Genomic DNA, 26,509 nt, shown 5'->3' with positions numbered 1-26,509 from the left:
GAGATTTAGATAAGACATTAGAGAAAAAAAATTATTATGAGGGTGGTGAGGCACTGGCACAGATTGCTCACAGAAGCTGTAGCTGCTCCATCCCTGGCAGTGTTCAAGGCCAGGTTGGATGGGGCTTTGAGCAACCTGCTTTGGTGGAGGGTGGCCCTGCCTTTGGCAGGGAGTTGAAACTGGATGATCTGTAAGGTCGCTTCCAACACAAACCAGTCTGTAAATATTTTAATGGTAATCCTTCCTGCCTTGGTAGCTTTTCAGTTACCAGCTGGTCAGTCGGGACCAGTGGAAGCATAGCAGAAATTACTTGTCTGATTTCAGTTTCTCTTCCTTGGACAATATATTTTTATAGCAAGAGGAAAATAATAGATAAACTTATGATTTTGGGGAGCTGTGGAAACTTTTATTTAGAAAGGAGTTAATGGTCATTTAGTCACACTGCACTTTGTGAGTTCTCAGTGTGTCATCTGTTACTCTGGTCAAAACAGAAAATGCTGCTGAGTTGTACAGCTGTGTTGCATGGATTATTCCTTAATAAAAAAGTAGGTTTTACATTTTAGTATCTATCTTAAAAAAGCAAACCTTTAAATAACAATTTCAGGGCAATTGAGTCATTAAAGCAAGAGTTTGGCAAATGGCAAGCATGGGGTTTTTTTGCATGGAAATAGCTGTGAAATTTGCAGACATACAGGATTCTGGTTTAACCCGAGTGCTAGTACAGCACATTATCAAATGTGGAGTTAAGTCAAAGGTTAATAGCTTTTTAGTTTTTGACTTTTCCTGGACTAGTTTATCTAAAGATTACAGTGTTGGTATACCTTTTAGTATCTTCAGACTCTAAAACTAATTAAACTTTTTCTCTTTTTTTTTTGACAGTCAAGAATCCCCTCAGTGAAGAACTACAAAAAATAAAAGTAAGTAAACCTATTTCATATTGAGATTTTAGTCTGTCAAATGATTGTCTATAAAGAATAGGTACCTGTTTCAAAGGATGCAGTTTCAGAATGTTCTGCATGAGATGAATGCCCTTCTTGTGACTAATGTTTTAACTTCTTGGTTTTTCATCTTGAGCAATGTAGCCAGGATTACAAAACTTGGCCGTGGCATGCTGGTTGCATTATCTGCTTAGAACATAATTTGTGTTGTAGAGCTGTAAGGAAAAATTGTGTTGAAAGTTTAAGAGTAAATTTATCAGTTTTTCTTTTACTGTTACCATTTGGCTTTTTAACCTTGAAAGGACAGCTGGTAAGAAGTGATTGACTTGAAACTCCAGTATGCTTACAACCATAGAAGAGCAAGGGTTAGCCTTCAGAAAATAGGTTAAAAAGTTTGTCTTTTTGATTCTGTTCTGGTACTTGTACCTGTATTTGCTCTTGCAACTGGAATATTAGGATAGCCATTTTGAGATGTCACCATTGAACTTATCTGTAGTATTCTTAGTTTTGCAGCACGCGTTTTGGTGTCTGTCTCTTCTGGCCTTTAGTCTTTCTGCCTGGTTTGTAAACCTTTTTGCTAGGCATACATAAGCAAGTATTGCAGGATAATAGTGTGGGTGTCTTTTGTCTGGGATTGAGCGCTCCAAAAGTGAATAATTGCATATTTTAAGTAAGTAGCCTTGGCTAGTTTCTTGGGTGGAAGATGTTTTCAGTCTTTGGAACAAATTGAATTTTGTAGGGTAAATTCTGAAGATTCTTTCAAAATTACTTTAGTAGCCCAGAGGGAGTATGTCTTGCTCACTGAACTTAACACCTTGAGAACCTGCTTTGTGTGTTACTTTCTTATGTGTTTCTTGTGTACTGTTCCGTAGTGATCCTACTCCATGCTTGGCTGTTAGCTGCAAAAGTTGTACTGTTCAGTTCCTTCCTTTATGGTCTGACCATGAATTTATGAAAAAAGAACTTGGTCACGCAAATGTTGTACATTATCTGTCTCAGTGTAGCTCTTGGTGAAGTCAGGGACGTACCTACTGGCAATAAATGGAACTTGGAGTATTGCTGGCACCGTGTGCATGTGGCAGAGGATTGATTTTCCTCTTCTGCCATGCACAGTATTTTCCAGCCAGGAAATGAGTTACTAAATTTGGTTAGTTTCCCAGGGAGTACCAACTGTATCAGTTTAATCTTGATGATAGTTTTGTAGGAGCAGAATAGGGAGAGGTGATACTTTTAATTGCTGATATCATCTATGGAAATTAATTTGTCAAATGTTTAATCAACGAAAGATGTGTTTTGCTCTTTGGTAGCAGTTTTATTATTGAAAAAAAATGGCAGCATTCAAATTGACAGTGCAGGTGCATCAGGGAATTAAAATATATTTAGGTTTTTTTTTCAATGTGACTATAACCAGCAGATATACAAACTAGAAAATCGCTTTCCTTGCATCTTTTCAGAATAAAGGCTCTAGTCTGCTTCAGGAGTCACAGCCAACTTAAAAAAACCAAACCCATGTTTAGTAGCTGTTAATACTTGATGTATGTAATTGCATGTTCCTCATCTTCGTATTTTGAATAATTCCTTCTAATATAAGATGTTTCTGGATAAATTTAAAGGAAATTGCTCAGCATCTTGATAAGCTTAACTCCCTTGTAAGTAAAAATTATGACCTCTTGTATTCATGCTTGTTTTGGAAATCAGGCCTTTGTACACTAGTGGCATACATAGGAAGTATTGACAAGATTGTATAGCCCACAGCTTTCTGGTTTTATTTTTGAGGGTGGGTTTTTTGTTGTTGAAGGTAGACAACAAAAATGTTACTTTCCTGTAAATTTAATGGGGGAATATGACCAAATGGTACTTCGGCATGGCTTGTAAGAAGTGCCACTGCACATCTATTAAGAGTAAAATTGTTTTAGTTTTACATAGTAGGGTTCAGCCTGGAGAAGAGAAGGCTGCGTGGAGACCTCATAGCAGCCTTCCAGTATCTGAAGGGGGCCTATAGGGATGCTGGGGAGGGACTCTTCATTAGAGACTGTAGTGATAGAACAAGGGGTAACGGGTTAAAACTTAAACAGGGGAAGTTTAGGTTGGATATAAGAAGGAAATTCTTTCCTGTTAGGGTGGTGAGGCACTGGAATGGGTTGCCTAGGGAGGTTGTGAATGCTCCATCCCTGGCAGTGTTCAAGACCAGGTTGGACGAGGCCTTGGGTGATATGATTTAACGTAAGCCCGTGGCAGGGGGGTTGGAACTTGATGATCTTAAGGTCCTTTCCAACCCTAACTATTCTGTGATTCTATGAAACAAAAACACCACCCACAAATTTCACAAAGTTTGGTTTGGGTCATTGCATAGTTCTCTTGGTAGCGTAAAAAAAATAACCTTGTGAGCTGTCAGTTTTAACTTGCAGATCCATTGAAGTCCTGGCTACAATCTAGTTTCAGTCAAGATCTGAAAAACCAATATTGTGAATACTTTGATTGAAAATCTATCGCGTGAAACACTGAAGCTTTCCACCTGTATGTGTAAAACCATTTTTTTGTTTGTTTGTTTTTCTAATTCTAGGCAGACGAAATAAGTCTCATGATGAACAGCTTATATGCACTTCATGATAAATTGGCACAAGTAGCAGGTAACACTTTAAAAATACTGTGGCTGAGAGTGTTGTGGCAACAGCTATGGTCTTTGCTTAGGTAGTGAGTTGCAACAACTGGTATATGCTGAGGCCCTGATAATCATTTAGAGTTCCTTTTTGGGAGACTAGAAATCCCATTTCTAGTTCATTTATACTGTCTTTTCACCAGTGTAGTGCCTTTTGTTGAAATGTTTTTTAGTTAATGGAATAGGCTGTTTGAATATTGTGATTCTGTGTGGGTTTTGATCTAATGTCTTAACACTTTATTAACCTGATTTTTATTAAAAAGTTTAAATAAGCTATATGTGGAAAAAAAAAATGTATTTCTTTTAAAGGTAGTTATTTCACTATGGTGGAAAACTTGTCTGAAACCCAAAATAACTTCATAACAATCAGAAGATGGTTACTAATACAAGGAACATTAGTGGTTAAACAAGATAGCCTTGTCAGACAAAATAGTCCAACTTAACCATACTAATTATGTAGTAATGAAGAGTGCTGTGCATAGTAATGTGGCAGAGATGGTGTTTAGGATTACTATTAATTATTGCATATTCAAAGTAAAAAACTGCTTTTGCCTGGAGTCATAATGAACACAACCTTAAACTACTTGCACATCACAATCAGTAAATGCTAAAGTTAAGACTGTTTATAACTTTGGAATCTGGTGAGTGTCAGTTACAGCAGGATCTGTTTCATGACTGTTAAGCCATTTATTTATCATCCTTGCTTATTTAATACATAATGCATTTCAGAGGCAGTGGTTCAGGATTCTTTGTGTTTTTTTTTTTTTAAGCCTTACTGTTTTTTGTGCCATTTATTTGTTTTGTAACAGCAAGTTTCACCAAGAAGACTTTTTCACTATTATCAGGTGCTACAGACACTTCTCAAGCATGAAAAAATGTGGAAGCAGCTCTGTGTCAGATACAAGACTGACAATGTATGTCAGGGCTATGGGGAATCTGTGAGCGATTTGAACTGCTCTGTAATAACTTTGAATTGCAAGAGTAATCGTCCTGCAGAAGCTTTGTATTTCCAGAGCATTTACAGTGCCTGCAGTGAATAAAATAGATGTTTGAACAGAACTCACTAGTTTCTTCTCATTTACATTACTCTTTAACCCAAAATAGTGAAAGAATGTTTAACGTGAGTGCATGCAGAATAATAGTCTTCATTTAGTTGCTTTCTGACTGTAAATTTCTTGCAGCGTTGATCCTTTCATGGGTTGATTGCATCTTGATGTATTTTTACCAGTTTCAAACTATTTCATACTTAAAAAGAAGGTAGTAGATAGTTCTGTGCAATAAATCACTGGGGCTAAAAGGAATTTTTTTCATATGGGGTAGCCAACCTGAAGTGTGTAAGAATGTCTTACCAGACCCACAGTTGTGTGCAGTAGAGCACTGACCTGTAGTAGTACTTGGTTATGCTACTTCTCTCCCTCTTTTGTAAAGAAGAATCTAACAGCTTGCGGTTCCCTCCAGTGGCCATACAGTAAACAGCATACTTGCCTTGCTAAAACGGTTCTACGCCTATGAAAGAAAAGTTTACTTATTTAGCTGGGGTTTACTTACATGCATGTACACTTATAAAAACGTTTACCTGTCTGCCTTATGAGAGGAATTAGTATGCGCCAAGATGATAGCTTTCTTCCCCAGGTCTCAAAGGTGCCTTAGTCTCTATTAGTTGATTCCTGGCCAGGAGAATTTTCAGTACTTAATTTCAAAAAATATAGCTATCCTTTCTGGTTAGATGATCCCCCAAACCAAAGCTGTGTTGCAGGATTACCTGGTTGCTCAGCAGAGTAGCTTTCATACAGTCTGAAGAATGACTTAATTCATCTGTACTTAAACAGAAGTTATCCTCAATTCCAAGTTTCTTAAGGTATGAGAGGAAGAAGTCTGCCATCCATTTTTTGAATACCATATTGATGTAGATCTGTCAAAATATCTAGAAGTTGTTTAAAAGCCATATAATGGAGAAAGCTGCCAGAGAGATGGAGGGTTTAAAAGTGTTGATCTTGGTACACAGTGCACCACTTCAAAAGAGAGAGAAGTAAAGGAATATAGTTTTACTAAAAGTAGTGCTTTTCAGGTCTGTCACATACTTGGAAAAGTTTCTCTCATTTCATACTTGGCTATGAATCATTTGTTCATGTTATAACTATTAATACTAAAAACACAGGCTGAAAACTTGCAGTAGTCTGTTCTGTTAAGCTTTATTCAACATCTTGACTACCATGTAGATGGTCCCTTCAGAATTTGGTTTCTAGCCCTCTGTTTTATTGGACTTATATTTTTATTTTTATATTATCCAATCTAAACTTCCCCTGTTTAAGGGGTAACGTGTTAAACAGGGGAAGTTATGTTGGATATAAAGAAGAAATTCATTACTGTAAGGGTGGTGAGGCACTGGAATGGGTTGCCCAAGGAAGTTGTGAATGCTCCGTGCCTGGTGGTGTTCAAGTCCGGGTTGGACAGAGCCTTGGGTGACATGGTTTAGTGTGAGGTGTCCCTGCCCATGTCAGAGGGATTGGAACTAGATGATCTTAAGGTCCTTTCCAACCCTAACTATTCTATGATTCTACTGAGCTAGTTTCTTGCCTTTTCAAATTCAATTGGAGAGCAAGTGATGGGGCTTTCATTTTAGAAGGTGAACTACAGACAGTTGTTTGAAGGAAGTTGGGGTAACAGTTTGCTGATTTTATTTGAATTAATATACTGTGTTCCAACTGTAGATGCCTATTCTGTACTGTGGTGCTCTGATATGATGTAAAATTAATTATCCTATAAAAAAATAAATTGCCTTTAATGCATCACTGTTCTCAGAATTACTAGTCTGCCAAACGTGTGATGAATAATGCCTACATCATGAGAAACTGGAGGGAGACACAGTATCTGCTTCTCCAGTTCTCAGCTGGTTTGTATTCGTGTGTTCTTGGCTAATGGTTTAGCCTTTCTTCAAAGCAGCAACCTTTTATAGGCAGTATATATTTCAGTCTCTTACACTTTCTCCTAAACCAAAATATGTGCTTTATTTAAATTAGACTTCATTCAGGCATATGTTAATTAGATGTGTTTGGCTTTCATGGAGAGACTTCAATAGATCACATCCATTTTCAGTCTTTCAGTCAGGCTTGCAAAATGAATAAACCGAACCACTTTATCCACAAGAAGCAGCCACCTACCCGTGGGTATGACTCTACTTTCTTCTACATGAAGAATTTTTATTTAGTTAGATGTTTCTTTTGCTTGGCATTCTCCTCAGAGGATTATCTATCAGTTTCAGATTGCTTCCTTGTGAGCTAATGAACAGCACGGGTCCTTGAGAAGCAAAAGTGAATTAGATTTCCATATGTAATAAGGCTGACTGGTAAATCCATGGCTGGAAGAAAATCTTGGCAAAACACTTAACTATTGCTAATATTAATTTCAGGTGTCAGCTACTGTATCTCATTGCTGTCACAGGCTCTCTGTTCTGTCACTCTCCTTAATCTTTAGTTCTTCAGGTAACTGATATTATGCTATTGCCAACCAGTGATTTAAACACTGTTTAGGAAGTTCTGGTTTTCTGCAGTGTTATTGAACTGTTGATTTGCCTTTGGGAGATCAGACAGCCTTACTTACTCTAACAACACTTGTTCTGCTCCTGCTTTTCTTCAGATACCCGCTTTAGTGTCCTGCTGCAAGTAGCCTGTAAGCATGAGACCTGCTAAACAAATATTTTCTACACTGTTTGCTTTTTGTATTTGTTGATTGTATTACATCAAGCTACAGGCTAGAGATCTGTGTTAAATCCAGGTGTTCTGTAAAGTATTAGCTTTCCACTGGGTTTTGGTTCTGGTACCAAATGAGAGGATTATTTACATTGTAAAGCAAATACTTTAAAATTCTGAATATTTGTTTGTTTATGAGCTGCAGCCGATCCAGTTAAGCTAAATGCCCAAATAAGTCAGTTACTGTAGTCTGCATGGAAAAGCAGATCTGACTTATTTTCTGTATTGAAAGCAATTGTGAGAACAGACTTAAATATTTCTTTAGAACTGAGCCTTTAGTTTGTTTTTGTTAGTGTTTCTAGGAGAAGATCTCGCCTTCTTAATGTGGCTTGCACAAGTACCCTAATATAAGCTAAAAATTAATTCTGTGGTCCTTGCTGAGATGTTTTACTTCTCACCTCCCTATAAAGGCAAGTAGAATGGCTTGAAGTCATCTCTGCACAAGAAAAGTTCGAGCACAAAGAGCCATCCTTTCTACAAGCCCGCAATGGGACATTTTAAAAGAGGGGCGTTTTTTTATAAAGACAGACCTATCTTGCAAGCAGACCTGTGTAAAGATTTTTGCCTCTGCTTCAGTTTTATTCCTGGATATAGGGCCTCAAATGGAACAGCTGAGAAACATTTTTGGCTCAGACTATGGAAAGAGGGTTTCCAGGCCAAGTGGTTAATGATTGCACCAAAGTTATTCAAAGTAAGCCTTCATTTGCAGAACTATTAGCTAAATCGGCAACTGAAATGGCATATAGGAATATCCCGCTGTTTGCAGTAAACCAGAAGGCTGTCTAACTTGTGAATTGCCTGATTTTCTGCAGGCTTTCAAATTCATGAGTTTCTCAGACGAAAACTGTTAAATGGTTCTCAGCAATAGATGGGTTGGAATGAGAAACTGTATCTCCAACTGCTTTTTGTACAGGACTGAAACTCTGTAACTCTGATTTAGCTTACTGGTTTGAAGAGTGGGAGGCAAGATAAAAGTGATTTCTGTTCCCATGCCTTCTAACCCCCCCCCCCCAGCATTTCATGAGTGTAATTTGAACTTGAACATTGTCAAAGCCTAGGCAGCAAAAGGGTTTGTAACTGTTGAATTTGTTCAGGGGGAGTACAGTCTGAAGAAAGAGATTCAGAAGCAGGACTGTGAGGAAGCTGTCTGCTGAGTTTTGAGGATGAGACCAAAAGCTGTGAAGTCAGTGTGTTGGCTACGTGCTGCATACTGCATAAATGTAATTCCTGGAAGAAGGCAAATGAGATTAGAATTTAAAACTACTGAAGTAATCCAGTAGTCCCCCATCTCGGGAAGCTTTTGTACTCTTATAAGAGGTAATAGTAATACTGTGTTCTCAAAAGAACATCCAAACTGAATCCTGGAACTTGATTTTAAGAATTAATTTTTCACAGTCTGGCCTTCTGCTTATGTGGGTTTTTGTCTGTTTTCTGTGTATTGACCTCATCCTTTCTATTCTTATTTATTTCATAAATGGGATTTCCAAACAAATAAAAGCCTCTAAGCAGAAGGCCTCACCCCTCTGCTCTCATAAGCTGTTTTATTGAGTGAAGTTATGACTGACATGCTTTTTCTGTATTAGAAGGACCCCAAGAAGACTTCAGATCTTACTGAACAAGAAAAAATAACCCCAAAACCCCAGCTTAAATGGATGAATACTTATCAGACCTACTTATGTCATAGGACTTAATACCTGATTGAGATTGTACCTATGGGTTCTACAGAGATGTATTTTGGCTTCATTGTAATTATTCCATCAGGTCTAGATTTAAGCTAGTATGTTTTCAGCAGAGACTGTATGAGTATTATATGTAGTTATCCCAAGTGTGCTAATCTTGAAACATGAAATCGCTGATGATTACAGATGTACGTTTCCAGGTTGTAGAGTTTATGCTGCACAAAAAGAGTTTCTGCCTAAATTACGTACAGGAATAGGCCTTACCTCCAGTTCTGGTACTGACTTCTAAATTCAGAGTGGGGTTTTTGTTTTTTTTTTTGTTTGTTTGTTTGTTTGTTTTTTTGTTTTGTTTTTTTTTTGATAAGGTGGTATCAATTTTCACCAGTTGTGCCCTTAGACAGACTCTGGCACTTTGAAAGTCTAAAATGTTGCATTTGAGTTATCAAGCGAAACAACTTTTAAAGTAGTGTCTTTTCTGCTCAGTGCTTGATTGAAAATAGGGGCATGCACACAGGCTTGGTTCTAGGCCAAATAGCATATGAGCACTCTTAAAAACAGTGCTCCTATTTCTCTATAACCCAGAAGTAAGAGAAGAGCATCCCTGTTGCGATGTGCTTGCAAGGGCAAATTCACTTAAATGTGTTCAAGTACAAATGCGTTGAAGTAAAAGCAGTCTAAAAAGGACTTTTAGTAGTCTAAGAAGAACTAGCAGTCTAAAAAGGACTTTTCCTTCGTAGAAGCACTTATTTCTATGGATCACACTAGTGTGAATGAGACATGAAGATGCTTCTCCATAACTTGCTAGTGTTTCCTGATTGTGCAGATTGTCAAGTGTTCTTGTTTGTGCAGGGAATTAATACATTAAATTGCTCCATTTAAAGGGTATTCCAGTGTGAAGTAATTTCGATTTTTAAATACCTTAAGAGTATAAACAAAGATTTATATTTTGTATATATATGAGTATCTTAAACTTTCCTAGCCTTACTATGGCTTTGGGAATAATAGTTTTAGCATAGATTTGGGAAGGTAAGGCAGGCATAAGCCTGAGTCAGTAAAAGACTGGATTTGTTGTTTCCTATTTTATTGGCACAGTAAAATCATGGATTGTCACTGCATATTTTTTGCATGAATCGGGTGCCTTCAGTTTAGCAAAGAAAATCAGGAAGATGGCACATGGCTGTGAGGGCTGACTGTACATTTGTGTACATTTGGAAATACTTTATTTCCTGACTACTTCTGCATATTTTCCAAAATAATTAGGAGGATGGTAAAAACACCAGTTTCAGGCCATTTTGGGACTTTGTGCATGTTCAGGATGATGGTGAGTTCTTGTGATAACTTGGACCAGTCTGAAATGTAGTAACTTCCTAGTGACTGGAATACTACTAGGGTATATTGCAACTGGGACTAACTTGGTCTGTATAAAAGATAATGCATGTTTCAGAGTAAATGGAAATTGTTTGGAAGAAGTTGAGTTGGGGTGCAGCAATTGTTTTATGGTAGCATCCTTTTGTTAGTTCTTCATAATGCCTTTTGTTCTACTTCAGTGTAAATACTAAATTATACTTTCTGAGCAGTACATGATGTTGTATTGAGGTGATTTGTACATATAATTAGCTGTACCAGTCCCCAAGTTTTTTAACTTTTTGAAGGTGAAATCTGTCCAAGGATTTTTTCCATATTTTTAGTGGAACTTTTGGGAATTACTGAGCTACTGCTGCTTGTGTAGACTAACTGTAAGCTTGTATTTAGGTGATGTTATTTTATATAATGCAGTAATAAGTAGATCAAAATAAACAAAAATTTCTTTTTACCAGGGGAACATGAATGTGGCAGCTCTGTTCAAAGAAATCTTACTATCCAGGAGGCAGCTGAATATTTAAAAGTAAGTGAATGAGGTATTTCTTTTCATTGATAGCATATAAGAATCGTGTAAGTTTTTCAGTTTGTAAGGCCTGCTTTCATCGCTAACGTATTGACTAAAGTTTGACTTAACATTGAGTGTTATTTGGAAATGTTTGGGATTATGTCTTTAACACTTACAGTTTTTATTTGGGGATGTAGCAAGGTTTTGGGACACAGGAAAGGTGAAAGAAACTCTTTAATTGCAACGGAAATGTAGACAGCAGTGCTTCAATAGTGTGCAGTCTTTTTCCCCTTTAGTTAAAACACGAGGGCATAATTTGGATTGATGTAGGGTGTTGACCAGCATGAAAATAATAAGTTTATGAAATTCACATTTCTAGAAGCTTCTTCAGAAATCAGTATATTATGTTTTGGGACTGAGTAGAAAGGATACACTCTTCCTTTCTTTGGGAGGAGAAGCAAGTGCATGGATGTGTGCAGTGGGCCTGACAGGCAGCAGCTGTATGGAGACACCATTCATTGATGCTTTAAATAGAAATGGTCAAAAAAGGCCTTTTTGTTAATTTGATAGGTGTGCAGAATTATGAAATCCCACTCTCTGCTGTCATTCCCCTGTCTCACTCCCCAAATAAAACATGACTCTTGCCTTGTCTTGACAGCTGTAAAGTTTATTTTAACCCACATTGGTGTACCCTTCAGTGGAAAACTACTTGAAGCTTTTAAAAGGCTGAGAGTGTAACATTTCATTGATTGCATGGGGCAGGGGGGAAGAATAAGTTGACATGACTTTTAATGTAAAAATATGTAGAACTTTTACATTTTGGCAAATGTATACATAGCAGACAAAAAGGGGTGGTGTTTAGAACATCCTGAAGCAGCTGTTAACGCTGGCTTAGGGTTTGGCAATGATACTTGATATCTGTTAAAACCAGTGCATGGGGAGGATAGACTGGAAGATACTAAGTTGATGCCAGATAACTGATGGTCTGTCAGATACCTATCTATTGTGCTGAAAGCATGATAGTTTTTATAACAGTTTTAGCTCTGATAAGATCAAATTTCACATGAAAATTTGTCATTTTGAGAGTAAAATGGTAAACAGTTACTGGTATTTTTTTTTTAAGTGCTTATTTAATTCTAGGGCACTGTGAGGTTCAAAGGGAAAATGGAGATAAATCTTCTTGGAGAGTTATAATTTCAAGTACAGTAGTAACTTCCATTTTTGCTTTTCTTTGTCTGCAAAAGAGCATGCAAGGCAAACTGTGGAGACAGCTGTAGCTCAGCAGTGAATGTTCTCCTGTGATAGTTGGCACCCACTAATTTAGAAAAGTCCATTTATATATAGTTATATCAGTTCTTGAGCTACAAAGCGTTGGTCTGTTTGCAAAGTAGCAGCTGAATTGTGTTTTCCTCAAGCTTCTTAAAATAAACAAACAAACAAACCTGAACTGCTTTTACAGGACCCATTTTCAGCTGGGTTTATAACTAGCTGAAGTTTTAATAGTAAAGTAGACTTTCAATGAGCACCGCCTAGTGGCTGAATATTTTTTCTTGCTGCAGGTCAGAATTGTTAATAATAAACAGTGAATGTGGCTTGAGTTTTCTAATAGTCCTTAATTTGAGGAATGCTGGCAAGTCTGATAACCACTCATAGCGTTAGGTAGATTCAGTTTCTGTGGCGGACACTTACGCAAAGTCTGAAGAATCAAGAACAAAACCATATAGTTTTGGCTACTCATCTGTGTAGTATCTGAATTTTATTGTGGCATAATAACTTTCTGGTTATTTATTAAGTTACTCTTACTTGTCTTCTGACAGAATTTAGATCCAGAATATGAAAGTGTACTTAACACAGCATTACAGTGGATCTTGAATAGCGGGGAAGATGTTGGCATAAAGTAAGTGGTCTTTATTTCTTAACTTAATTTCTTCTTCACTTAATACTGAATGTATGCTTTTTTATAAATACTGCGTATTTTGGCCTAGGTGTCTCAGCAATGACCCTAATGGGAGGGATGTAACTAATGTGACAGATGTGAAGTATTTGGAATCCACTAGTCCAAAGATGTCTTTCAGGTGTCGTTTTCGACGAGCGTTTGTGAACGTAACTCACAGATTGTCCATACTGCTTTTGGGTAAGTTAGTAAAAAAATAATTTCTTTCTGTTTTAACTTGGGTTTATGTAAGTGCACAGAGAAAATTAAACAGCATGTTTAAAAGTTTTTATTCAACCACAGATCTTGGAGTTCTGTCAGCACCTTGGTTATAGTGCAGTTTGTGCTTCTGTCGCACCACTGTGTTTTCACATTGATTGCTATCATCTGCTGCTGCTGTCAACTGGATATATTCATGCTTTGGGAACTATCTTTTTCCTACCAAAGCAATACCTTGTGAGTTTCAAAAGTTGCAGGTTAAATTGATCTGAAAAAGCAAAATGCTCAGTAAAAAGACATGATAGCCTTAATTTTGAGGATATTTCACTATCATTCCAGGAATTTTAGAAACAACTGCAGAAAAGATAATTTTTATAGTGTTAGGAGAAGTTGAATACCCAACACGATTGTGTCACCACAACTTCTGGTGTCTAAAACTATGTTGTAAAAATGTGTTTACTCCTTCAGTAAAACTGACTAATTTAGGTTTTGATAGTTATGATTCAAATTCTTTCAAGTTTATTTAATTCCTAACCATAGTGAAAGCTATGCAGCATAAACGTGATACCGCTGAGTGCAGGCTCTTCACTTCTTTCCATGTGGCTGGTTAGAAATACTGAAGATGCAGAGTTCATCTCATACACCTATTGCATATCTAATAAATTGTTTATCCCTGTATCTTAACAGTCTCATGCTTATGAGAAGAAAACCTGAAACCTCCTTCAGTAGCCTTTTGATGAACCAAAAGAATCAGAGGCAAACTGACCCAGATTGCTGTCTTTCTGATAATAGTCAATATGAGGGTTGAACTGGGATATGGAGATGAAACTCGGTATCCAAGTCAACCACTGGTCTCATCAGTCATGCTGAGCAATTGCTGCCTATCTCAACTTTCTTATCTGTAATGGAGGTTAATTTGAAGCACCTTTTAAAAAATGAAGCATAGCATGAAAGTTAAATGTGTTGTCGTTGACACTGATGTTGGCCTGAAATGGTGTCCCTCAGTCTCTTTCGATATACCAGTTAACGTTGCCTTGTGATCACTGGTATACAAAACAAACTGCGTAACTGTAATTGGTGTATATGTGTGTCGAGGCTTTTTTAATTAAGAGATCCTGAATGTAGTGTAGATTGTTAAATAACAAATGTTCTAGTACCATTTAAAGGGTATTATACATCTTAATGCAGGTGTAGCAGTGGTCTGGGGAGTCCTGCACTACATGAAATACCGTTGGGCAAAAGAAGAAGAAGAAACGAGGCAGATGTATGATATGGTGGTGAAAATAATAGGTATGGCTTTTTAAGTCACATCTGATATATCTGTATCAGCTCTGTATAATCTTTCAAAGTACTGCCATTAATTCAGTTGTGGTTGCTTCCTGTTGTTGGTTATCATGCTGTTAGATTTCTTGGTCAAATGTGTGGTTCATGTTTTAGTTTCTCTCTTTTTTTTTTTTTTTCTTTAATCATCCTTTAAACCTAATCAAAGCTTTTGGTATAACAATTGTAATTCGTGTCCAATTTGGCTATAATAAATACCTATTGACTTGGTCGTATTTTATCTTAGCATTGAAACCAAATAAAAATGCAATGACTAGAAGCATGGTGACATGTTGCTTTTTTAAAATCTCTTTTTCAGCTGTCTTTTGGCTAAAATATCCAGTCCTAAAGCGTGTGTTAGCTTTAAATTCATCCTTAATGGCTTTTCATAGAAAAAAATAGCTTTTTAATTGGTCGCTTTGAGCAGAAATTACTTTTCTAAAATAGACTGCATAACTGAGTTCTGAAATTCTGCCTTTCTGCTTGGAGCCACAATGTTTTCAGTTGTTCGTGTCTGTAGGGTTTTCTTTCTGTTCTGGGCTGCGTTGTTACTTAAATTGTCCTATTACTTTCACCTATAGCAATCATCATAAATATAGAGATGGTAGACAAATTGGAGCTGTTTTCCTGTTTTTACCATTTTCTACCTTTTTTGTTTGCAAATGAAGTTTTTTGGGGGGAAGGAAAGCGCCTTATTTTCAAAGATGGCTGTCTTTAGAAACAGGTAAAAGTGCCAATCAAGAGTAACTGCAAGAACTCTTTTTTTCCTTTATTCTAAAGTTATTTGGGGTACTTGGAGGCACTGTAGGTGGTTAGTTTTGTCTTGATTTGCGTTCAGCATGGTTAGGAAGAAAAATGCTTCAAAATGCCAAAATCATCTTAACTAGTGAAATTGAGAGGGTCTTCAGGGTAGCTGTTTATTGCCAGAATTGATATTTTTCCTAATATTTGCATGAACTACATAGTTACTTGTTTTTCTTTTGGTGTCTTCAGGTGTTCTAAGAAGTCACAGTGAGGCATGTTCCGAAAATAAAGACTTGCAGCCTTACATGCCTATTTTACATGTGCATGATTCTCTAATACCACCTCAGGACAGGTATGTTCTCACTGGAAGTACTGAATTTCCTTTAAGTAAGGAAAAATAGTAAAAATAAATTGGTCAGTTAATTTAATTTCAGTAGGTTCCATATTGTAACATCTTGGAGATTCTTATTGACACAAGTATGTGTGGGGAAAATGTTGGATTTCTGTTATGTGCTGGATGTCAGCTATGCAGATTTTTATAATTCTGACTTTGTAATTCTTGTTTTGATTTTTAAGGAGGAAAATGAGGAAAGTCTGGAATAGAGCAGTTGACTTCCTTGCAGCAAATGAATCTAGAGTTCGCACAGAGACACGAAGAATAGGTGGTGCCGAGTTTTTGGTTTGGAAATGGATGCAGCCTTCTGCAGTTTGTGACAAAATTTTAGTCATACCATCGAAAGTGTGGCAAGGCCAAGGTACTGAAGTTTAGTTATATTTTGCAAATATAATTGTTCTAATTTCTGCATCATACTGGTATTTTGTTGCTTGAAGATGAAAGACCTGTATTCTCTCATGCCTTTAAGTACTATGAACTGTCGGTGCTATTTCTCTGGTATCTTGTCCAGTAGACTGTGCATTCAGTGTCTGCCTTGTTTTCAAGCAAAATGAGCTTTTTCTGTTACAGCTGCTGGAGAAATACAGCAGAGGGCTTGTAGCCAAAGTGAGTTGCTTGTTCCTTTTGTGAATTATAAAAAAAGTAAAATACTCTTTAGTTGGTCAAATTCTGACATCCCTTATGGTTACTGGAAGTAATGTTCTTGGTTGTTATCTGACAGCGGGTAAATTGGAGCTTGTAGACTTGAGTTTCCTACTGTTATCATTGAGGTACCTAAAGACAGAGTTTAGAGGAAGAGATGTTTGTTTATTTGGAAAGGGAGACTGCTGGGACAAATGACTCCAGTCAGCAGAATGTGGATTTTTAGTATCGTCTAGTAGTGCTCCCTTTCTGTTAGACATGGTTTTCTCTACTGTGTTTTGTATTTGAAGCTCTGTGGTGCAGCAAAGCATTCTTTAATGGAGGAAGCTGTTATCATACATAGATTTTGCAGTGGATGGAGCAAAGTGGCAAGAACCCACTGGGTTTACAGTTGTCTGTCATCAGTGATCCTAGTTCTTAGGTTTTTGGGTGGGTTTATATTTTTGTCAATGAAAAATGACATGAAGGGTCATGTCTGCTAGTGCCTTGAGTGTGAAGGTAAATGTTTAAAGTGAAATTTTAACTGCCAGTTGTTTACATGTTGTGACTGTCTTAAAGAGTCAGTCTTGCCTTTGTTCTGTAGTGCTGTATTATCTCTTCAGTGGGACTGAAATAAATGCTGTGGAAAACCCTAGTATGTAAACTCATTGGCTTATTTTGATGGTGAGGGAGGCGAGAGTGGGTGCTTCTTCAGTTTAGTTCAGCTTTAAATCAAATGTTATCAAGGTTATGCCATGCGTTATTTCTGTGGCATTGTATGAGATGCTGAAAAAAGCCTAGTTAAAACAGACTTTCTGCCCTCCTTAGTCCCACTTAAAGTAAAAATTCCCACTGGCAAGTAATTGCGCTCTTGTCTATGTTCTTGAGTATTCTAATGTTAAAGTGATGCAAGTAGTAACAGGCTCTCTTCTTTTGCTTTTTATTGGCATACATTTTTATTTGTAAGAAACAATGTGTTTCCTGTAAAAGAAGCTACATTTTTAAGTAGCTCCTTTCAATGTGATTATTTCCTTTCCAAAGACAGAAGGAGCTTCTTTGTGGTCTGGAACACTCAACGCTGTAGCAAACTTGATCACCTGAGTAAAAGTACTGCTAATGTTTTGGTTTTGTCCCAGGCCACTTGCATATTTTCATAAGTTCTGTGTATGCTTTCTGCCTGTGGGTCTTTCTGTGTTTCTGTAAGTGTAAAGTAAAACTGAACACTGCTGTTTGTCAACTTGAAAAGCCAAGCATTTTGAGTTATTTGCAGATAGTTGGTATGTTATAGGACGAGGGTCTCAGTATTCTTGGGTCCAGTTTCATTCTTGCCTGTGCAAAATGTTATGTTGGGTTATTATATACTTCTCAGTTACACTACTGGTTTTAGCATTATGTTGCTCATCTTAAATCATTCATTGGAAATGAAGGCTCCTTTTTAAAATACCTTATGAATACTACTGTAGGCTTAAGGTTCTTGAAGGCAGTCATTGTCTTGCAGTCATAGTAACGTGGCATTCTGCTGTGACAACTGTGTTACATGATTTCAGTTTCTGAAAATTTTAGTAAGATGTGAATAGTAACTTTATTACAAGAGTTGCAGAGCTTTTTCTTTCTAGGATATTCTCCATTAGGGATGTGCAGTGGAGAAATGGTGGGTTTCATCAACAGCTGCCTCTGTTACAACTCTATAATACTGTCATGATAGATTTTCAAATGCTTAAATTGAACATAGCTTCTGCAAGCTAGGTACATTATAAAGCTGAATCTTCTATGTAGTTTATTGTTCAATGCAGGTTGTAAACCATGATCATTCCAGTTCTGGAATTTCTCATTTACTACTCATTTGCTCTCAGTTTTTCTTGTCCTGTTTGAGTGCAATATAAATCACTCCATAACATTCTGTTCTGTGTTAGAAGTCACAAGATTTTCCTGGATTTTCCTTGGTTTGGAAGACTTTAGTGTGTGATAGCTCAGGTGCTGCTTGGCTACATGGAATTCAAGGCTCTCTGCAAAACAGTGGTTTCCAACACTTCCTAGAAAGACAGCTCCTGGAGCTACTATTAGGTACCATCTGAATCTGAGAATCTGATACCTACTGTAGATCGTTGTGAATGTGGACAGAGTAATGTACCTCTCAGCTGTGGCTTTTAGCTGTGCGTTGCCTGGAGTATCTACTTAAGACTATAGGCTTTCTCTGGAATAGGATATATTAACATCTATCCAATTTCATTCAGTTCATTTAATAGCAACTTCCCCAGTTTTCTTGTTATGTTTGTAGTTCAGTAAAGGTCTTTGAAGAACTGAAAATGCATACTTGACCTCTAATAGAGGGGCATGGAAATAGGGGTGGCTGAAATGACATAGGTCATTTGGGCTCTGTACATCTTGGTAGTCAGCAGGCAAAGTCTATTTTCACATGCAAAGGGTCTTTCTGTTTTGTGTTCCTTGTATAAGTCTTGTACTTTTTGCACAGCTGTTTCTTTCCTGATGTTAGGAATTCTGTATGTATGTGTCATTTAATTTTTTTTGAAGTATAAATCAATGTTCATTGTTCAGTTTTGATGTTTGAATATAAAACTTCATAAATCTAACTACTCTTCAAGACTGCTAGGGCCCGAACAAACTCAGTACATATAAAATCAGACTGAATTCTGGGGTTTGAATCTTGTGAATAAATTTCAGGGTCACAATCTTTATAAGCTGAGACCTGATAATGCTCTGTGGCAGATCACAATGCCGAGAGTATGCGCAATTGAAGAAGAAAGCCTTTTGACCTGCCAGTGTGTACTAGGATATTGGTAGATGACAGCATGGGACCTAGCATACATGAAGATCTAGGCATTACTGCCTGTGAGCATCTAGACTTCAGGCATCACTGTGGCATTTTGTCCAGTATTTCAGAACGCATCCTGTGTTTTGACAGACAGTTTGGGATTTGTTTTCTTCTGAACTGGGCCACAATAAAGTCTGGCACGCTTCTATTGAAATGCTACCCACTGCATACAGTAGGCGTATCTGTCAAAAGAAGTAAAAGGTAGGATGATGGACAAATGTGACTGTTTTGAAGCAGTTGACAGGGTAATTGTCAATTGAAAAACAGTCTTGATCATGCTAAAGTGTAATTAAATCAATGGAGTAGAAAACAAATGTGTTCAGTTTGCTTTTGGAAGAACAGATACTATTGTCCTATCATGCCTCTCATAACTGGAGCACTAAAGAAAAGTAGGTAGACAGAGCTCCGACATAGCTTATGTTAACAGCAATAGCTAAAGTTCCTTGACAGCTCTGGAGATGAGATAAAGAGGTTCTCTGAAGTACCACATCTAGGGTGATATTTCATCCTGCAGCATGGAAGATAACCTGTTACCTTGTGTGAATGACACCCCTCCTCCATGGCTTGTAGGAATATAATCCTTTCTCTATGTAAACTTAAAAAACAAAACAAAGGCAAACCACAAACCAACCAAACAAAACAACAAACCAAACCCAACAATGATTAAAAAAAACCCAACCCTAAACCAACTCTGTCCTTAACTATTGCAGGAAAATTCTGTATTTTCTGGTGGTTCTAAAATGCTGTATCCATCCTATGCTGGTCTTCTATAGCTGAACTTAACTGTATTAAAGCCCAGTCAAGTATACTCTTCTCTCTTAATAACATTTAGTAGTTTTTATTTCAGTATATTTCTTGTTTACTGAAGAGCCTGGTGTTGCATTATGCACTTTAACACCACCTTTTAAAACGAAATATTTTTTTGTTCTTGCTTTTGGTAAGAGGGGTTAGTACTTAAATAAATTGCAGTGATCTGTGGCTTATCATGAATAAAGCTGTTCTTGAGACACATGGCTACTTACAGTTGATGCAAGTCTTCAACCTTATCTGGTGCATCAAATCCACATCTAAAGATGTGAGCTCTCTAATAACCCATTGTGGTGATACTGGGGAATCCCTTTAGCAACAGTACAGTATTAATTCAAGAGGTATAGAAAGCTGTACTACAGTTTCTTAGATGTTCATTTTGAAGTGTGTGCAAGAGCCACTTTCATCATAGACATATTCCAGTCACAGTGATAAAGAACTTGAAAGCACATGCTTTTAGCTGCTGCCGTTGTTTGAATCTGGAATGATACAGTCATCTCCGGTTTAAGATAATAAACTAAAGTACATTATGACTGAAATACAATGTGACTTCCTTTTCTTGAAGGTGCTTGCTAGTCCCCAAGGGGCATTTATGAAAGGCCTAAGAAGTTTCTTGTCAGTGACTTGTTGCAAAGTTGTGCTTCTGCTTTCCTATTTCATCTCCACCTTTTTACCCTCATCTTGGGAGTCTTGCTCTCAAGACCTGCTTAGGAAAAGAAATAGCAGGTAAAGTTCTTAGTAAATGATGGTGTAGCTTAGGCTGTTGTCCCACAAGAACATCTGCTTATGCACTTATTGTGAGGAGAATATTTTGTATGCTCCATACCAGTGTAATTTTTCAGATAATCAGTATTGAAATCTGAATAGGCTTGTGTTTTAAACTTGCTCTTTTGGGGGGAAGGGGAGAATTAATTGTTGCAGATGGGCAGTGATGCTGAAGAGACACCCGTTAGCTACGGTATTTTGAATTTTGCTGTGCAGGTACAGCATTGTTTTAAACTTGTCTGTTTCTTCCTTAGCCTCCGTTTGTGGTCCCATTTCTGGTATACATTTTAATGCTTATTCCTGTGCTAGCATTAATTTTGTGCCTTACTGATTTCTGTGGCCATTTTTTTTCCCCTCTGTACATGAAAAGCTCCCTCCAAGTTGCGAAACTTTCTCTTAATTTACCCTGACTTTGCAACATTTTTGTGAAAAAGTAGAATTCATCTTTATTTTTATATGCTGCACTGCTCTGGGCACACTTGCACTACGAGTTCCATTAAGTTGGTGGCAGATTGGTTTTGTGCTCGTAATATGTTCTGGCTGAAGTCATCTCTGCAAACACCTGAGATCTTATAAAGAGGACATCAAGGTTATTAGAGATTGGATCAGCAAAGCTCAGTGATGTGGCTGGAATTCATAAACAGCTTGCAGAAATGTTGATCCTCTGGGCCTAGAGCCTCTGCAAATAACTTCCCCATTCTTTTTATCATTGGGTTAAAACCATGTGCTGAATAAACCTAGCTATTAACAATCAGCACATAATTTCCTCAACCCCACACCTTTTCAGGTCCAGGTCCGTGACTAGGCTACCCCAGATCACCTTCTCCAGCATGGTGTGGTGCCCCAGTGTACAATATGCTGGTGACATTTCACCCCCCTTGATCTGCTGGAGCTAACCTACATGAGTGAGGTAAGTCCATTTATTTTTCAATGTTGCTTAGTTCTGTAAAGTTTTTATTGTATACCCTATGTGTAATTTTTAATCAAGGGCAAAAAACTTTACAAAACCATGTGCTATTGAAAAAGGACTTTTTCCTTAAACTATAGGGAGCTCAGAGATAGTTGCAGTGTCACCAGCATATTTAGAGAGCCATTCATTCTTAAGGAAAACCAGGCAGTTGTTACAGGTATTGGTGACTTGGACTCTGTATATTCTAATAAGTTCCCCAAATAACTAAAAATGTTGTTATGGTAGGTCCTGTATTAGATTTGGAGGTCACTTTTTGTAGTTGGAAATTGGTTTGTTTGTTTTTGTTTTTTTTTTTTTCTCTTGCATGTTGTCGTGGTTTAAACCCAGTCAGGTAATTCGTTATTTTTTTTTCACTACTGCTACCACCAATGATAATAATGATAAAGGAAATAACAAGGGAAGAGAATACATCATCTCACCACCAGTTTACATAAAGCCCCCCCAGCCCAACCAAGCTCTGACCGATACCTCCCCCAACCCTGCAGTCTCCCAGCCCTTCCGGCTAACTCCCAGTTACATCCTGGGCATGACTTGCTGTGGTATGGAATACCTCTTTGGTCAGTTTGGGTCAGGTGTCCTGTCTCTGCTTGGCTTCCCCTCCTCCCTGGCAGAGCATGAGGCTCACAAAGTCCTTGGCCAAACCAAAACATCGCTTGTTATCAGCTCTGTTCAGCTGAAAGTCAAAACATTGCACTGCACCAGCTACCAAGAAGGGGAAAAATGACTGCTACTGCTGAACCCAGGACAGATGTTTACATAAAGAGTGAGTTTGTCTATGCCATATCTGCAGGCAGTGAGTTTTCTCTTGGTTGGTGCTTGTCTGTCACATGCTGTGTCTTCCACATGACTGAATTTCTTGTACATGACACGGTTTTTGTTCTGGTGACATACAGAAGAGCATTCGTGTATTTTGGACATGGTTGCAAGATTTTCTGTTAAAAGGTCAGCAGTAAGGAGGACAGACTTGTAGTGACACCTGTCCAAAAGTGAGAATTCTAACACTTGCAGGGTAACATCTTGGATGTCAAACTTTTCCAGTGTAGTGATTACAAAGGAGAAGCATTAGCATTGTTTTGGAGCATCATTTTTCTTATTGAGGTTTTTAATCTTATGTTTGAATTCTTGAGTCTGTTAATCTCAAGTCGTCAAAGGAAAACTTCCTTCAAGCCTTGAAAGTTGTTTTACAAGCTTATCCCCTTCCATTTCTGTTGCTGCTTTGTTGGCCTTTCTCAAGGCATGCGACTACCTTACCTGTATCTAAAGGGCTCCTCTATTCGGCATCTGGTGGTGCAGTCTGTTGAAACTCCTACAAGTAGAAGACTTCAGAGAAGTTTGTTTTAGAGCTTCAGAATGTATTTCATGGGATTGTTCCACTTTGAAAGCGTTGCTGTTGTTTGTAACTTCCATTTTTCTTCTTACGTCTGTTCTGTCTGTGTTTCATTTCAAATTTCTGCAAGCTTTTGATCACGTGTAGGGTTACAAAAGCTTCATCCTTGTAGACTGCTCTTTGACGGCTGTTACTGCAATACAGATGCAATACAAGATTCACCTAAATGTCACCCTACTTCTTAGTCAGATGGGCAGTAAATTGCCTCAGATGTGGAAGAAACGAAAATTCATCAGGCAGTTAAAATTGAATGGTTAACCTGTAGCTCTTAAAATTTGCTCCAGATGTTAAGAACATCTGTATTTTCATGGAGATGTAACGCAAATACTTTCTCTTCAACTATATGGTATTTTTTAAAATATCTTGATTTCTTCCATGTACTGTGGCCTGGACATAAGAGGGTGCATTTTCTTTTTTAAATGTAGAAGTTGTAAGCCCCAAAAGGCAGTTAAGTATGGTACTTTTTCTTCAGCGCAGTAGAAGACTCTGTGAAACTTGATTTGCTTGATGCCTTTTCATATATGAAAGAAAGTGTTATTCTTAGCAAAACCAGCAAGGTATTGATGTCTAAAGTTGACACTTATTAACTAGATTGTATTATGACTGACAATACTTCTAAATTTGTTTTTCTTTGTAGCGTTCCATCTAGATAGAAGAAATTCACCACCAAACAGCTTGACACCATGTCTAAAGATCCGCAATATGTTTGATCCAGTTATGTAAGTAAATTCAGTCACCTGTCTGTATTTCTGCCTTCATTTGGAAGCATCTGTGTTTATTTTGAGAGGGGTTTGGAAGAAGTGAGTAAACATAAATACCCTGAAAGAAGCAAATAGGCTGTACAAAAAAAACCCCAACAACCCAAATAACTCTTTCGCTTAATATTTGGGAGGTGTCTTTCATCCTTCATTGTCTTGCTTTGTGTCTTTGGGTCACTTGAAGTCTGGCATTTAGTCAAACTGCTTGGAGCAACAACTGATCTTTCTCCATTAGTTAACTTTGTAAACGTTCAGTTATACCAGCTGACAGGGGAGACTCCTGTGGCCTAACAACAGACTGTAAGTTTCTGAAGTACTGCTAAGTATTCTGGAGTATTTGGACTGTCCTATGAGCTTACACATTTGCATTTAAAAGGCTGAATTTCAGTAATATATTACTTTATGGCAGTGTGACTGCCTACTTTTTGAAGCAAATGGATTTTTGTAGTGGGAAAGCTTAAAAAAAACCCAACAAACTAAACTAGTGCAGAGTAGTGACTTCTGATGCTCAGCTGTAATTCTAAAGTATGTACTGTGTATGACTAAGTAACAAGCCTTGTTTGGCATGCCAAGAGTTAAGGAAGAATAATTTCTTGTAATGTTTTAAAGCTTCATCCCCTCACTGTCCTGTTATATCCCTACTGGCAGTGGACTAGATCATGTTAGGAGCTGGGGACTAACACATAGGTTGTGCCAGCTAATACTTTTTAATCTTTAAAGCCTGGTTTGTCCAGTGCAAAGAGATAGAGGGACTTGACTCCTCTGAAATAACTTTCTTCCCTGATGTGATTATGTAAGGGCAAAATGCTGTACTGTCTTGCAGAGTAAAAGTGAGAAGCTGTGGGACTGAAGAATATGAGAAGTTGAGCGAAAAATAAAAGCTATAGCTACGAATAGGGACTAAAAGGAAGTAGGAGGGGACACAAGTGATTGCAAAGTTTGCATGTATTTCTTCAGCACTTTCACTTCAGTTTCTAGCCACACTGAATTACTTTAGTTCCTTGCCTTATTAACTAGAAAGCTGATCGCTAATTTAACTGAGGACAGTGTGGACCCCAGCTGTGGCTTCTTTCATAACTTCCAGGCTGCAGTAGGGTGAGCAAGACTGAAACTTCAGGCATTGTGCTTGAGGCCAACTGACCCTGCTGTAGGAGAATGAAATAAAAGATGAGATTTGCTGAGAATTCTGGGTGAGATTAATGTCCTTATTGTCCTTGCTACAAAGGAGACTTCATGAGCTATATTGGTTAGTCTGAGTAGTACTGGAATAAATCCATTCCTGACACTTTACTGTAATACTTACTGGCGTGCTGGATTGGTTACCTTCTTGTTTCAGAATGTTAGCTGTTCACAGTGGCTGTTGCGGAACTAGTAACTGAGGTGTCATTTTTGTCAGGGCAGTCTCACTTTACAGGTTTTATCTTTGCTGTGAACTTTGGTTTTTTTCAGTATTGATGCAGTCTATGCCCAGCAAGTGCATTAAAAAGAAAAGAATCATTATAGACTAGGATTTGTTCTCTTTTGACACTTCTCTGTAGTGTCTGTGTCCTAGTAGCTATTTTGAAGCTTCTAATACATTCACTTTTTGTAGACCCTTTCTTTTGGAAGTTGACCTAGGTCTGTTATCGGACTGCTGAATTACAGTTGTAGTGGGATATTTCATCCAATTCCATATCACATCCCCTAGCCCATTCATCTTCCGTGAGCTGTCTTGAAGAGAACTGCTGCTTAAGGAAGTATTTTTTATCACAATCTTGGAGTAATCTTTAAAAAAACAACCAAGCAAAACCTCTAAATAAATGAACACAAAACCCCACCACCCAAAATGCTCAGTGCAAGACAAACTACTTTATTCCGTTGCTTATGTCAAAAGAGGAAGGAGATTTATGTTCTGCTCCCAGATCTGGAAGGAGTGAACACAATCACTGCTGACCTGAAATGCAGAATGTACCAGTAATGTGATTAGATGGGCAAGTACTGTTTTGACATTTACCGCAGGGGCAAGCTATGTTTAACAAAATCGTTTTTTAGCTGCTATTTCAGTCAAGTTATTGTATACTAACAGTAAATGACTAAGTACTTTTCAACAATATGCCAATAGCTGGTAAAAGCAGCCATCCGTAATAGAGGGCTTTTCTCTTGACCTGAGAATTGTCTGGGGAATATATCAGTTAATTTGTATTAGTGCTAACAGAGTAAATATCTTTCTGCTGCCAGAAGTCAGAAAATTTACCTGGCAATTATGAACCCTCAGGCCACAGCAGGAGACTTTAAGTTTGGGCATATGTTCTAGGCATTTCCTATGCCATACACAAACCTGTTTTTTAACATACCAATCTTAATCATTTGGATAAGCCCATTTTAGTGTTTCTGCATCGACCACTGAAGTTTTTACTGAAGAATGGTTCATAAAGCATGGGTAGCATTCCTGCAAGACTCATTGACAGCTAACGGACCATACATGCTCAGGATCAGGGAAGGACAAGTCATTCTCGTTAGGAGCCTATTTCATTATGGGAAATCACAGTTAGTTAATAACTCATAATGTTTCATGTCCCAGGTCTGCAAAACATCCAGAAGCAAACTGGATTGAGAATGCCCATCTACTTGATTTGCAAACAGGAAATGAGCACTTGGGGGCAATGCAGTGACTTCAGTGTTTTGGAAGAATGCACAGCAAAGACAATTGCTTTTAACAAAATGATCTCTACTTACTATAGCTGGCTTGCTGCTGATGACAGCATGCTTCTCAAGCTGTGGACATGAGTCTGGGAGGGAATCCACCGAAGTAAAGGTTTCATAGAATTGTAGAAGAGTTTAGGTTGGAGGGGACCTGTAAAGGTCTTGGCTTTTGCAACTTGGAATG

At 37.7% G+C, this 26,509-nt stretch overlaps 1 protein-coding gene across 3 annotated transcripts in view; it reads left to right on the top strand.

The window, feature by feature from the left end:
- Positions 1–26,509, top strand: part of LEMD3 (LEM domain containing 3) — a 51,833-nt gene that overhangs the window by 21,157 nt on the left and 4,167 nt on the right. Inside the window, exons 2-11 of one of the 3 annotated variants that reach the window (XR_009962973.1) lie at positions 880–917; positions 3,502–3,568; positions 10,843–10,910; positions 12,710–12,789; positions 12,878–13,026; positions 14,233–14,334; positions 15,358–15,460; positions 15,685–15,863; positions 21,316–21,438; positions 23,523–23,604. Coding sequence is in view for 2 of the 3 variants with exons in the window: in XM_062609431.1 (XP_062465415.1) it covers positions 880–917; positions 3,502–3,568; positions 10,843–10,910; positions 12,710–12,789; positions 12,878–13,026; positions 14,233–14,334; positions 15,358–15,460; positions 15,685–15,863; positions 23,523–23,604 (868 nt within the window). In the remaining variant the exon portion in view is untranslated. Of the gene's footprint in view, positions 1–879; positions 918–3,501; positions 3,569–10,842; positions 10,911–12,709; positions 12,790–12,877; positions 13,027–14,232; positions 14,335–15,357; positions 15,461–15,684; positions 15,864–21,315; positions 21,439–23,522; positions 23,605–26,509 lie in introns of those variants that run through there. The other 2 variants (XM_062609431.1, XM_062609432.1) reach the window with 2 other exon arrangements.

This window comes from Pezoporus occidentalis, unplaced genomic scaffold (genome assembly GCF_034315485.1).
Source record: "Pezoporus occidentalis ecotype Australia unplaced genomic scaffold, CSIRO_AGI_Poc_V1 ctg138, whole genome shotgun sequence".
NCBI classification, from domain to species: domain Eukaryota; kingdom Metazoa; phylum Chordata; class Aves; order Psittaciformes; family Psittacidae; genus Pezoporus; species Pezoporus occidentalis.
This window is presented reverse-complemented; position numbering and strand designations above follow the sequence as displayed.